At 52.6% G+C, this 13,797-nt stretch overlaps 2 protein-coding genes across 2 annotated transcripts; one reads left to right on the top strand and one right to left on the bottom strand.

The window, feature by feature from the left end:
* The first annotated feature begins 1,074 nt into the window (after positions 1-1,074).
* On the top strand, positions 1,075-10,541 carry LOC128275353 (protein unc-13 homolog 4B-like). Its single transcript, XM_053013825.1, has 11 exons — positions 1,075-1,220; positions 4,691-4,958; positions 6,495-6,841; positions 6,921-7,092; positions 7,168-7,760; positions 7,820-8,050; positions 8,117-8,639; positions 8,707-9,333; positions 9,407-9,837; positions 9,909-10,108; positions 10,190-10,541. The coding sequence occupies exons 1-11, from the start codon at positions 1,075-1,077 to the stop codon at positions 10,309-10,311; spliced, it is 3,660 nt and encodes a 1,219-aa protein (XP_052869785.1). The 3' UTR covers positions 10,312-10,541.
* A 550-nt stretch (positions 10,542-11,091) lies between these two features.
* On the bottom strand, positions 11,092-12,319 carry LOC128275343 (uncharacterized). Its single transcript, XM_053013814.1, has 4 exons — positions 12,175-12,319; positions 11,504-11,959; positions 11,267-11,429; positions 11,092-11,188 (listed from the first exon to the last, which is right to left on the bottom strand). Exons 1-4 carry the CDS (start codon positions 12,317-12,319, stop codon positions 11,092-11,094), a joined length of 861 nt encoding a protein of 286 aa, XP_052869774.1.
* Between the last annotated feature and the right edge of the window lie 1,478 nt (positions 12,320-13,797).

Below are 13,797 nucleotides of genomic sequence, written 5' to 3'. Positions count from 1 at the left end.
TTTGTGCTATTCGCTTATGCTTTTTGCGCTATCCAGTGACTCGTACCGTGAATCACCACGTATTACGGGCTATCTAGCGTCTCCATGCCTCGCCTTTTTTTGCGGGTCTATTACGACCGTTTTTCCACGGGAATCCCCAATCCGCGGGCGATGGGAAATAAAAAAGATCGCGCGCCTCAAGAAAGAGACCACCGGTCGGGTGAGACGGGTCGTCGCGGTTCCTTTCTAACGTGTTTTTCCGCGAGTCGCGTGCAACCGAAACGCAACGATCGGATCGGAACGAGACGGACGATCGCGAGCGATCGCGAGTCGCGGTTAGCCGCGAAGCCGGCCCGCTGACTACGCCGCGCTCAGACACGGTTGAGCTTCCGCTTCGGATGGCTGCGCGAAGATCTCGTCGGAGTGCGTAGATTGTGCGCGTGTGTGTGCGCCTTCTGTGGGTCCCCCGCGGCCGGTTGGTATAATTCTTCCACGGAATGGGGAAAAACGAAGCCGAAAGCAAAGTGTGTAGTGACCAACAAATCTAACAAAGAAGCGAACGCAACGCCAAGCGCACGACCGATCAGAAGGAGAGGAATACAGGAAGAGCAAGACAAGAAGGGCCCAGTGTACATTCCTGCTTTCGAAAGGGAATTCGAGCATCGCGATCTTGGTCCCCCCACCGGGATTCGCTTCCAGTGGTGAAGGCCGTCAAGGTTGGAACGACCCAAAAGTTCGTCGCTTTTGGTTTTATCTGTGAGCGCTGCCATACGGTGTGTGTCTTCGAAGTGTCGAATGCTAGGAATCCGATTTTGCCTCTGCCCACTGTTGCCTATTGTTTGCTGCAGTTGGAAAGAATCGTCTCTCGCCGCTTCGCTGATTACGTGATGCTGCAGTGCCTGTGATTTGACGGGTGATTTCGTAAAAATAGGATTGCCCTCCGCTCCGCTCCGCTCGTGTCCGCTCGTGTAAGCAAGAGGCCAAAAAGTAACAACGCACGACGATCGCACCGCGCAGTGCAGTGCGCGGCTACGTTACCGGCTCGGCAGGTACCGGCGGAACCGGCCGTTCGCCGGCTGTCTGCAAATGGTGGAAATGGCGCCCAACGATGGAGATCAGCGGCCGGTGAAGGCCGTGGAGGCTGTGGTGGTGGCTGAAGCGGTGGTGGCGGCGGGCAATGGTGATGCCCGCACTCCTCCTGGCACGACGATCATCGGGAACGGTCCTGTGGCTGCCAACGGGTAAGTTGGCGAATTTCTTCTTCGCCATCGCGATCGAAATTGCCTTGATTGCGCGCGTGTGTGGGTGTGTGTGTGAAAGTAGCTTCTGAGGATTTTTTTCTTCCGCCCACCGCCCAAGTAATGCCGAACGCAATGGCGCACTGCGAAAGTGTTCTGTTAACGATCGCCCAACGAGATCGCTTTTGAAGCGGTGATAGGGAAAGTGGATAAGGTTGTACGAAAAGTGGGATGTCGTTTGTTTCTTAAAGCATCGCAAGTGATGGCAATAAACGCAAAGCGAACATGGATTTTATCTCCATCCATATTTCTTTTCTACAGGACGGTTCGGTAACGGGCGTCACATCCATGAGATGTTATTCTATTTCAAGTGGGAATAATTATATGTAGGAATAGATAACGAAATAAGAAAACAAAGTCTTATAACTGCCCCGTACAGAACCGCTACAGCTCAAAATAAGACGCAAATAGGACAAATTGGGCAAGCACTAATGTCTTTTTCATTCTAATGTCCGCCACAAAGTTACTCCACTTGTCTTGGAAAGAATGACTTGATGAAGTAGTAGTAATTATGATCATGACCACGTTTACATATTAACTCAAGAATCAATTCGGTAATGGGTACAGCTAAGCTTCACCTCGTTGATTTAAGCAAAATTTACCTAATTTGAAAGCAATTTACACGAAATTGGGCTAAACGCAACCGAAACCCCCATTTCAGAGGGAAACATTTTTGCCAAAATAGTCAACCAATCAATCGAACCAGGCTTATGCGGCCTACTTTAAGGTCTTTCGACAATCTCACGGTGGGCGGTACCCTATTCAGTAGCCCAACTTTCCGAGCAACCCAAAGGCAGGATTCAACAGCAGCCGCCGCGGCCTTCTATGTTGCCTGAGTGCGCGTGGGGTTCCGGTTTGGATGACATTTTAATGCCATTTTTAAACCTATCGTGCGTTGGCGTGGCCGTGGCCGAAAGTCAACCAACCCGCGGCTTAAGAAATCTGCCCAGAAAAAAATGGCACGTAAAACGGGTTCCTTGCGCCTGCGTTTCGTAATCCTCAGCACACGCCAATATACTGAGCCGTCGAGTAGTCGAGAGATGCGATCGTAGAAAGTGCATTTCTTGAACCCTGCACCCTGCAACGACTGTGTATTGTTTTAAACACAAACCTCATTGCGGCTTGCCGGCTCATTTTAACACTCTGACTCACGTGGCATCTTGCTGCTGATAAGAGAAAGAGCAGTAATGTACAGGCCGCCTGCCGGGGGCCATAATCTGGATCTGAGCTCCCGGGACCGTGCACCAGTTTGCTAACTTCTCTCGGCCGAGCCAGAAGCTCCAGTTTCCAATTGCCCCAGTGGCCGTGTCCGTGCTAGGTATGTGTTGATTCGCGTTTTTATCGGCTGTCGGCCACATTGTGATCGTAGGCAAATTCATGAATGTGAAATGTGCAACCTTTCGATTCGATGCCGAAAACCGACGTCATTAGCGTGGGTTTCGATCTGTTTTTTGCGCATCAACACCTAATCTTGGGCTGATCGAATATTTATAAGATCACGTTTGATACCGCGCGGTCCGCGGGAACCTCTACGTAACTTTGACGTGCGTGTGTGTGTGTGATTCAGATGTACAATTAAAGAAAAGCAAAACAAGAATCAAGATTTCTGCGAGTGCCTGTCGTCTGCGGTTGCATCACTCATAATCTCACGCGTATCATCGCCGCAACTTAAGGTGCCCTATTCGTTCGGCCATGTTTTTGGAGAACCTCACGGGGAACATGATAAGCACGAGGATCGCACCGGGGTGCGGGTCGTACACATTTTTTTGTCGTTTGGTCGGCCAAGCAACACCCCGCAACGGCCGACGACGGGACGGCCTTAAGCGTTCACCTTTTTTTGACCGACGCCGACGGTTTTAGGGGGAACTTTTGGGAGAAACTTGCTAAGTGCCACCACTCAACCCAACAGCTTGTTGCGGGTGAACGCATCCCGGATGATTCAGTCTGTGTCAAACAAAATGTGTCCCCAAAGTACGAGTTCCTGTTCGCGTTCATTATTCTCATTTTCAAATCTTTACCCCACGGCGCTTTCGGGTGAGTAAACTTTCTAATATCTACACTCGGCCTGGCTTGGGAGCTGAACCGTGCTGAAGTTGTTTGCCTTCGCCGGAAGTCGAGGCGCCCCGTCCCCCAAGGCGCCTCAACGGCTAACATCAAAAATCCCACAAGAGAGCAGCGTTGCGTTACACGCCACGCTTAAGGTCAGCTTTGGGTCAGCGGTAGCCCAAAAGTGAAGGCCAATTGGCTGGGGATTCCCAGACCCAGATTTTCCAGCAATCAGATGACCGAGCGGTGCAGCAACGGTTCCGTTGCATATCGGTAACCTCGTAATGTATCATAAGAGAAGGTCCCAACATATGGGGTTTACCCTGGAAGTCGCCGGTCTCATCTAACGAATGCACGGTCCACACGGTAATTGGACGTAATAATTGACCACAACGCCATCGCTAATCATGCAAGATCAGTACTGCGATATCACCGTCGACGCCGTCGACTTGCCAATCACTCAGTGGTTGGCATTTCTCCGTGTACCGTCGCGGTGGACAAACACGCGGTTGCCACACGTTGCTTCGGCCAGACGAGCTGGCCCGGTTCTCGCATAAATATCGGCTCCGGCAATCCGGAGCCGGTGAAGCTAAGAAACCTGTTCTCCGGGTTCCCCAGCGGGATGTGGAGATCGTGCCGCCCCGAGAATGAGGATTATTGGCCATCACCTGAATGGTGCGTCCATTGGGCCGGGTAATTGTAACTTTGTCTAAAGCCTTGCGTAACCTTGAACCGGGTCTGTTCCCGGCAGGCGGGAGCGCTAAACCGGTTTGAGGTGGCGCTTTGATTGACCAGAAATAAAACCCGGACCGGTGCTGGCAGATAGAAGGCGCGATTAGGCGCCCGGTTGGCCCCGTCCCGGAAGAAAACTCGCTTGGAATGCTTGAAAACTTTCTTCGCAATAAAATGGAAAGATCGATCACTTCAGGGTCGAGTATTAAATTTAATGATCGGCAATCGATGCAATGCAATATTTGGGGCCCGGCCAAGGACACACTACACACCCGGGACAGCGGAACTAGTACGTGGAGTGGAGTGGTTTATTTATTGCCCTTCGTTTATTGTACCAAAATTCGGCAACCCGCCCGCTCGGCCACTCCATTAATCAACCAATTTACTAGTGATTGGCCGCACGGCAGGCTGGTGTGGCCTAAATGGTCAACTCAATATTTATGACCATCCCCCGGGCGGGCCCCGCAATGTGTTTAGTTCGCTTCACACATAATTTCCACTCAAGAAGTGGACGCAGATCTGTCGTAAATCTTCTTCGCGTCGATACACGTCCGAGTTGTGGTCCGCTTCCTCACGATTGTTTACACGTGCGCCATCTGACCAGCTTCTTTCGTTTTCTCCCTCCCTCATTACAGCAAGCAAGTCAAGCGGAAGCATTTCTTCGAAAAATTCGGCACCCTGCTCAAGCAGCGCTCGGATGCGTTTCTGTTGCACGTAAACAAACCCGTTCCGCCGCACGGCGAAGAATCGGACTCGCCGGGTGGTGGCCGGACCAGCGGAATGGCCGGCGCGTCTCAGCCAAGTGGAACGGCACCAGCGGCGGCGGCGGGGTCGGCTGGAGTCACTACGTCTTCCAGCCTACAGCGCGGGACCACCGTTGTTGGGGTGGACCAGGAAAACTACGTAAGTACTATTAGGTCACGGCATAGTGGCACAGCATAGCTGCGGATTGTTCGGCGGCGTTTGAATGTAACTCTTTGTGCGCATCCATAAATAGCCAGCGTGTTTCGTGCCGTTTCAAGACATCCATCATCTGGGCCAACGGCCAGCGAGCGATCATTATGGTTTGTGGTGCTCCAGCTCGATCGTTATCCCCGGGCGTAGGGTTGGCAGCGACAAAGCGGGATCGCAGCGATAGCGATGCTGATTAATTGCCGGAATAGGGAGCAGCTCGCAGGAGAACCAGTTACTGGGCCGTAGAGTCCACTAGAACAAGCTTCCGGGCGCCCCGGAGAGGGTTACTATTTATAAAATAGCGACGCCACATTGGCTGCGCTGTCGGCGGTCCTCTGATGCTCCAATAACCCAATGCGTCGAGGTGTTGAAAGCTAGTACCCATGCATCATCATTATTTACAGTGTATCCATCATTAGTAGCTCCAATAGTAGCTAATGGCTTCTAGAACTCGGAACAGAACGTTCCTCGACTCTTGTCAAGGACGGCTGGACGCCCAAGAAGCGCCCAGACGCGCGCGTGTTTGGAGGGCCTATCGATAAGCCGAAGCGACGCTGACGTCAAGCGCCATTTTTAGCACCCTCCCACGGGGTGCAATTCAGGAAGCGCCCTTTCTGGGGTGCACTTTCGTCCATTCGGGCACAGTAATGCGAGCACATGGCCCCAGGGGGCTACGGGCGGAAGTCCGATAGTCGCCGTTAATCTTGACACAGGAAACCTTCGATGCTGTCAACGCCGGACAGCAGGCAGCTCGTGAAAAGGGTTTCTTTTGCCCCGATCTTTGGCTAGGCAGCTGTTTTTAATTGCTGTGCACCATAAGGAATCACTCGAGGCGGTGCGCCGAGCTAGCAAATCTTCTCCGCTGCGAACGAGGTCAGCGGTCAGTGGAACTACCAGCCACCCACAAGTGTCTTAGATTGCAAATGCTCAGAGTAGGATGACAATGGATGGTGCGATCATTAAAATGTCCAGAAGGGTGGAGAAAAACCGGTGACCAAGCGCCGCACCATCCGCGCTTTTGAAGGATAAAGAGTGAAATTTATCACAGAACTTTCCATGGTCTTCTGTGCGGTGTCCGTACTTGTCACGAAGATCTATGATGGTCTGTGGCCACAAACTTTATTCTCGATTCCAGTACAGTGCACTGAACTATCATTGTCGATGGTACATCTGTTGTCGTTTATTAAACTGAGATCTGTGGCACATGAAGGCGGTTAGGTCGTTGAGAATCTCATGTAATTCACAATCATCGGCCAAACGTTCTTTCGCCCAATTTGCCAATTTTCTGCCAACGTATAACGTTCCATTACGTAAAGTTCAAAGTTTTTACTAAATGTTTACAAGTTAAAGTAGATCGTTAATTTAAAGTCCAAAGACACAACATCCGGATCGTAAACAGAGCGGGATTTCAACGATCACTTAAGTCCGTTATTACGCGATCATTTAACACGGCATTTTTTTATGGCAATTTGCTTGCGCACTCAGATTGAAGTCCTGTACGAGAAAATTCTGCACGAGGTGAAGCAGGGTAACATCGTCGACCGGCAGAAGAAGCTCACCCCGAAGGGCCTCTACTCGTACATCCAGGAGGTATTCGGGGTGGACGAAGCAAAGCACGCCGAACTGGAGCAGCGCGTCAACACGATGCTGGCGCAGGACATCTATCTGCGCGTGGAGATCATGGAGGCGAAGCTAACGTCCCGACCAGACTCCGCGGAACTGCCACCGAACCCGTTCGTGGTCGTGTACCTGCAGGAGAAACCTCGCGAGACCCACCGGACCGCCACGGTTCCCGGTGCCCTCAACCCAACCTGGAATCAACAGTTTCCGGTGTAAGTAGTGCCCCTCGTAGTGCCCGTCAAAAGGCAAAGGTTTTAAACGCGGTCTCCCTTCCACAACCCCATCCGATAGTGCCGTCAAGCAGGACACGAAGGAGACGCTTCTGATCGAGGTGTACGACAACGCGCCCAGTCGAAATAAGTTGCACCGAGCGTTGCGGATCGCCCGCAAGTACGTGTTGTCCCTGTTCATGCCGGTCGCGTCGCAGTGCAAAATGATTGGCCGCGCCAGCATCTCGCTCGAGGTGGGTGTCTTCAAACTGTCAAGCTAAAACGCTGACCGCATTTAATTCTTGAACCAAAAACCCGTTTTCCCGCAGTCCATCACATCGACCGGGCTGGTGTCCTGGTACAGTTTGGCCAAGAAGAAGAAGCCCGACCCGCAGGGCACGATCAAGGTGAAGTTTTTCTTCACCTCCAAGCTGGAGAAGGCCACGGCCAAGCGGGAGTACGAGCAGATGCTGCACCTGATCCTGGACTACGAGCTGCGCACCTCGAGCGTGGCCCGCTACTGGTGGGCCGGCAAGCTGACCAACGAGGGCGAGTCCATCCTGGCGCAGTACTGCAAGTGCGCCAACCTAACGGCGAGCGAACAGACGGCGATCGCTTGGTTCGTGTACAGCCAGATCCATCTGACCTACCCGCTGTCGATAGGGTTGCTCGAGAGTGTGCTCGACAAGCTGTGCACCGGGTACGACAACGTCCTGGCGAGCGACGACGAACGAGGCCGGTTCTGGGACGGTGTCCGACGCATTCTGCCCTCCTGCCTGTCGATCGTGATGAAGATGCGCAAACGGATCGCGGGCGATAAGGACATCGTGAAGACGATTACCTCCGTGCTGCAGTTGCTCGCGAAAGCGGACCAGCTGGCCGGCAAGAAGGGTGTCAATCTGTTCGACGACGCCACCGTTAGGTAGCCGTAAGTCTTTCTCACCTTGGGAGCACCATTCCTCATACACCGTTTCTCCGCAGATCTCTCAAACAAATGGGTGCGCTCGGCTGTACGAAACATTCCACCATGAGGGAAGCGACCGTGCTGGCGGTGCAGCACGGTGCCAGGACTTGGTTCGAGTCGTCGCTGGCCACAGCCATCGAGGGAAGCCAGACGAACGACGAGAAGCTTCGATCGCTGATCAAGTTCGTGCAGCTGCTTCAGTCGGACCTGCTACGAGCGAAAACGTACTACGATGGTGTCTTCAAAGAGTAAGTTCGCCAGACCCCGAAAATGTAACCCATCGGCGTGATGACCCCGTTCTCTCGTGTTTGCAGCGTTATGGCGATCGATTACAGCCGGGAAGTGTCCATTCAGCATGAATCGCGCATCGTGTCGCACCTGCGGCCGATCGTGCAAACGATCTGCAACGGGTTCAAGAAGATCACGCTCAAGATGGAGCAGCTCGAGCGGCGCGCCGAGATGGAGAGCCTCGACATGAGTTCGGCCCTGTTCGAGCTGTACCTCATCCTGAAGCTGTTCCTCCAGCAGACGGACACCGTCGTCCAGTCGGCCCACAATCCGTACATCGTCGAGTTTCACCAATGGTTCCGTGGCGGTATCGTGTACTACCTGGACGTGTTTGCCATTAAGACTATTTCGCGCGTCGTGACGGTGCTGGAGGAGGACGATCTAAGGCCCGGCAACGGCGACACGACGCCGGGGGACGGCCTCCGGCGTAAGCACTCACCGTCGACGGGCGAGATTCTGGAGATCGTTGCGCAAATCAAAATCTTCTGGCAACAGTTGGCGTGGCCGGACAAGGACGAGTTGCGAAAGTTCCTGAAGCGAAGCATCGGAGTAAGACGCGTGAAGTGTGTGTGTCGCGGTCGGCTCACTTTAATCGTTCTGCTCCCGTTTTCCGTAGGACATCTGCAGTTGCTGCATTTTCTACGCCGATCGGCTGCTAGCGAAGGTCCGAAGCCTGAACGCGGCCGGGTCAACACTGCCGGCCAATGGCGGTCCGAACGGAGCGCAACTGGCAACACTCGATCGCTCGCTGGTCGTACTGTCGAACGTGAGCATCCTGACCGACACGCTGACCCGACTACCGGACGAGCTCGGTTACAGCCGGAACCGGGACAGTGCGGGCAGTGCCGGCAGCAGCGCCACTACCGCTAGCGACGGTGAGAAGGGACAGCGCAAGACATCACTGGAGCAGCTGATGGTCGACGAAATGCTACCGATCGACGGGTTGGCCAGCTGGCGGCGAAAGTGTGTCCAGTTCATCGTCGAACACGTCACGCAGACGACCCGTGGCGCGCTCGTGGCTTGTGTGGACGTGGCCACCAACGCTGGAGCCAGCAATGGGTTCTTCTCCACGAAGGCAACCCCATCGGCAGCGGAATGCGTGGAACGGTTGCGGCACTGGATTGAGGAATCGTCGGCCCGATTAAGTGTGGGACTCACCGAAGAGGACCTGCGCACCGTCGAGCGGGATCTGTGGACAACGGTCGAAGCGACGCTCGATGAGGCCATCAAGAAACTGCTGGAGGTTCGCAGAGACCACCGACGGAATGCTGGGGTCTCGCTGTAACTAACGGTTCTGGTTTCTGTTCTGGTTTCAGAAAAAAGACAACCTTGCCACCTTCCAGCGGCTCCGTGGCTGTTTCGCGCTCCTGAGCGTACGTTACTTCCGCACACTAGAGGACACGGTCAGATGCTCCACGATCGCCGAACGGCTAGATACGTTCAGTCTCACCACCAACGAGCTCATTCATCGGTACTACCTCGATCGGCACCGGCAACAGGAGCAGCTCGAGGAACCGGAGTGCGGTCTGCTGACCGTGCGTTGCTGGTTCCAACCGGACGGCCTACAAATCAAGATCCTGCGAGCCGACCAGCTACGGTTGCCGAAGGACTACAAACACTCGTGCGATAGCTACGTCAAAATCAACGTTCTCCCGTCGGACCGGTTCGGTCCACCGCCACTTCCGGAGCTGAAGACAAAGACGAAGGCGAAGAACTTTTCGCCCGTCTACAACGAAACATTCATACTGTAGGTCCCCTGTAGGGGCTGCCAGCAGGCGTTCGAACGGGAGTTAATGTTGCCCACATTTTGTTCCCCAGAAAACTCAACCCGGTTCAACATTCCCTAAAGGACTCGCTCCTGATGCTGAACGTGAAGGTCTCGGAGTTACTCGGTCTCAGCCAGAAGCACATCGGGGAGTGCTATGTACCGCTGGAGGCCATCCCGATCGTGCGCGATGCTAGCGAGGCGCACGAAATCGCCCCCATGACCATTCCACTCAGCCTGCCCTTCACGATCGGTAAGTTGCTTTGATCGGCTGTGATCGAGACTAATCCGACGCTAATTACCATTCTTTCGTGCTACATTCCATCATCCTCAGCGTCCTTCTCCGTGACGGCCCTGGAAAACCGTAGCCACGACAAGATGGCGGCCCAATTTCTGAAGAAACTTAAGCAAAAGATGGGCATCGCACCGTACACGATGAGTACGCTGAGTTTGTAGCACCACACAGTGGAACTGGACCCTCACCTGGAGGAAGACAACGGATCTAGGTGCTTTACGCTAGAAGCTTTGTGATGGTGTATATATAGATAGTGATAATATTTCGTACTCATTAGACACTAAGAGAGTTTCGGTTTCCGATCAATCGCATGCTTCATAAATGTGTTATCGATTTCGTGGTAAGTTTAATTTTGATCTTTCCGTTTCAAGCCATTTGAGCCAAACACAGCTGGTGCAAGTTTTGGCATGTATCCAACGGGAAGCGGGAAGGGAAGCCGATCGGATACGTCACCGGGAAGCCCGATCCTCTGAAACGCCGAATAATCAAGAAATGAGGATGAAATGAGGGCGACGCACACCGAAAACAGCTAGTTCTAAATATCGATTTCAAATTTTTATTATTACCTAAAAAGCAACGGAGAAATCAAGGGGATAAATAAAAACCATCGAACATGCGACTTCGATCTAAGACAAAAGAATAAATATGCAGTAATGTCCGCTCTACATAAGCTTAAACTTGCACAGTTAATAAAACAGTTAACCTAACGAAGTTCCAGCGCAAACGCTATCAGTCATTCTTTTCCGATGGAGACGCATGGTACTTAACGAATTGGAATTCAAAGGCACGATTTTATTAAATAAATACTTTATTGTACAACATCTAACCACACAATACGCTAAGTTCTAACACGTTGGGATGCAACGATTTGTCGCATTTCAAATTAAATAAATTACAGTCCAGTTTGACTCAATCACGGTCGGTTTGGTCGTTTTTCACGCTCAATTCTGCTCTTCTTGTCCAACGTTCGGATCATGCTCGTCGTTCGCCGGCTCCTCAGAGGCGCGGTCTACACCGGGGCCATAAATGCTGTACATTCTAGTTTAGGACGAGAAATGAAAACAGTCAGTATGGAAGCCGTACATAGTAACCGGGGAAGGCCGGTAACCTGATTACCTGGACACCGGATAAGCCTCATCGATCACGTTGAACATTCGCTTTAGGCGGCACATCAGAAAGTTGTCGTCCGCGCACCCCTCCAGGCCACCGTCGACGGAGAACGCGTCCAGAGCGGTCCGAGCGAACTGCGTCATATCGTCAAGCCGTCGTTCGTAATCAACTGGTGAAAGAAGAAAGAGAAGCTATCAACTTTGCTTCGATCTACTCTCAGCCAGGCTGCGGAATTACGCGTACATTTCGCGTCGTACGATCGACGACGTTCCTCTTCACTGCTGTCGTCACCGTGGCCACCGTGGCTGGATGGTTTCAGTGTGGGAATGAAGAACAGCAGACAGAGCAGCGCAATAAACTTGACGATCTTCTTGAAGATCACCAGCTTCAGCAGGATCTTGGCGAAGGTGAACAGATCAAACTTGAACTTCAGCTTGCTAAGCAGCCAGGTCTCCGGGCTAAAGTACGGCATCCCGTGGTTAACGGGACCCGCCGGGGGCGGCGGTGGTGGTCCGTAAATTGGTTTCGGTGGCCCATAGACGGGCTTCGGCGGTGGCCCGTACTCTTTGTGGGCCGGCAGGTACAGCTCGTTGCCGGTGGAGGTCGGTGGACCATATCCGCCCGAGGTGAGACTGTAGTCATAGGAATGGGAAGGTTGCACGTTGTAGTCCCCGCGGGATATCCGCACTGGCCCTGGTGCTAAGAACCGGAAGTTCAAAATAGATCCATTAATTTGGGAGAATCTTACCGATTTATTTGCCTTACAAAAACCACTTATGAAATACGGGCCGTTCTTCTAAGATTTAAAAAAAAACTCTTAAGAGCTGGATATAAGGTGGTAAAAAAAACTCGGTTTTCACTATTGTTTCCACACCACAGTCTGTGTCACATCCCATTTTTGCCGCCATCATTACCTTTATACGTCACGGCGTTAATGGCGTGCGAGTTCTTCAACGCCGTAAGATACGAATCCTTGGCACCTTTCGGTTCGTCCTCCGTGGCACCGATGGTCGTCGACACAACGAGCCACAGCACAATACACAGCACAATTTTCACCATTGCTTCGTTCGATATCAGCACTGACTGATCAACGGCCACCGCCAAAGTCCCTCGTGGTCGAGCTGGAAGAGTCCGTTCGGCACCGAATCACTCCGTTGACTGACGGTTGCCGGTTCGCGAATGGTTGCTAAATTTCAATCGACTCACCTGCCTTCAGTCACTCCGGCCAGAGGTCCTCCGACACACACACACACACACCACACGATGTGCGTGCTTCCTGGCTGGCTGAGCAGCTTCGGCGCCATTGTTGCCCATCGACCCCTCGGGGGGACTGGACTAGAAAGAGAGTAGAGTTTTTAGAAATATCGCACCGCACGGAAACCACCCGCCGGCAATTGGAGGGAACTGACACAAAAGATCAACAATCACGGTTCACCGATTGTGACTACCGCCCGGGCGTTCGTGTGCGTGCGCGGGCGCCACCATCATTTGCATATCGACATGTGACACGTGTGTCAATTTGGTGCAACTCATTTCAACGCTCAAAGAAAGAGAAACTTCTCTTTCATTCAAATCCGAACCCGGAACATGCCAACGTGCTGATTGCTTCGGGGGTAAGCTTTTTTGGAGCAACCGCAAGCGTCACGCATGCTCGGCATGCGTAAGTTCGGCCAAGATTCCGGTGGCGGTTCGATGGCCTGAAAAAAGCGCGCACGCCATACGCAATGCGAAGCACGTGCCGTCGACCAGCGGTCTTATGTTTTCACTCGTCCGCGGCCGTAGCAAGTGGGACCGGCCCCAAGTCCGTCCAAGTCCGGTAGCCCGCCGAACGTGTCTCCCACGTAAAAATGCAATTTACACACACGAGGGTTTCTTTGCAACTAATGTGCAATGACGAGGCTCCTAACGCTGTCCCAAAGCTGACACACAGTGCGACGACGACCATCGGCGGAAGAATTCGGAACGAACAGATGTAAGTATTTCGTGATTGGTCTCAGGTTTTCGAAGTGAGGCAAAAATCGAAAGTCACTTCTGTTGGTTGGCCACGTAGCAGTACTTAGCCGGAAAGCGGCACGCGCCAAGATAGCATCGGTTCGGACCATGGGCAGTTCGGGTCGTCTGGAATTAGATAAAGCGTTGCAACGTGATGGCAAAGTCCTCTAAACGGTCGTGATCTGACTTCCGATCCTACTGAGACATGTAAAGATTGGAAATCTTTTGAGAAAAAAGATTTCGAATCTTTTGAGTGCGCATGCAGACGCACAAGAGGATCCTGTAGTTCGGTGAGGTCCTAGGCTTGCCGACAGGACTTGGTCCCGTTTTGTACTTTCGTGTTTCCTGTGCATTCGGTCAACGACACAGAAAGTTGTTCATGGCGCCAGAGTCGGAATGATGAATAGTTGAGCCACGCGGAATCAGAAGTATTCCGTTTGGCCAACTCAAACTTGGGGCGCAAAGCTTCTAAAATACCGCATTTTCAAGGAACATGAACTCAGAACGAGTAGCCATAGTGAAACCTGCCAATGGATCATAGGTTA

The sequence above is a fragment of the Anopheles cruzii genome, chromosome 3 (assembly GCF_943734635.1).
Source record: "Anopheles cruzii chromosome 3, idAnoCruzAS_RS32_06, whole genome shotgun sequence".
Taxonomy (NCBI): Eukaryota; Metazoa; Arthropoda; class Insecta; order Diptera; family Culicidae; genus Anopheles; species Anopheles cruzii.
Note: the sequence above shows the minus strand (reverse complement) of the source record. Positions and strands in the feature narration are given on the sequence as shown.

Bases quoted from the DNA above. Each gene is read 5' to 3' on its own strand.
- LOC128275353 (XM_053013825.1), top strand. From the start codon at position 1,075: ATGGCGCCCAACGATGGAGATCAGCGGCCGGTGAAGGCCGTGGAGGCT. The intron at 8,640-8,706 runs GTAAGACGCGTG...CGTTTTCCGTAG, and splicing joins TCCTGAAGCGAAGCATCGGA to GACATCTGCAGTTGCTGCAT. The intron at 9,838-9,908 runs GTAGGTCCCCTG...TTTGTTCCCCAG, and splicing joins TACAACGAAACATTCATACT to AAAACTCAACCCGGTTCAAC.
- LOC128275343 (XM_053013814.1), bottom strand. From the start codon at position 12,319: ATGGTGAAAATTGTGCTGTGTATTGTGCTGTGGCTCGTTGTGTCGACG. The intron at 11,960-12,174 runs GTAATGATGGCG...TCCGGTTCTTAG, and splicing joins TAACGCCGTGACGTATAAAG to CACCAGGGCCAGTGCGGATA. The intron at 11,189-11,266 runs GTAATCAGGTTA...GTCCTAAACTAG, and splicing joins GAGGCTTATCCGGTGTCCAG to AATGTACAGCATTTATGGCC.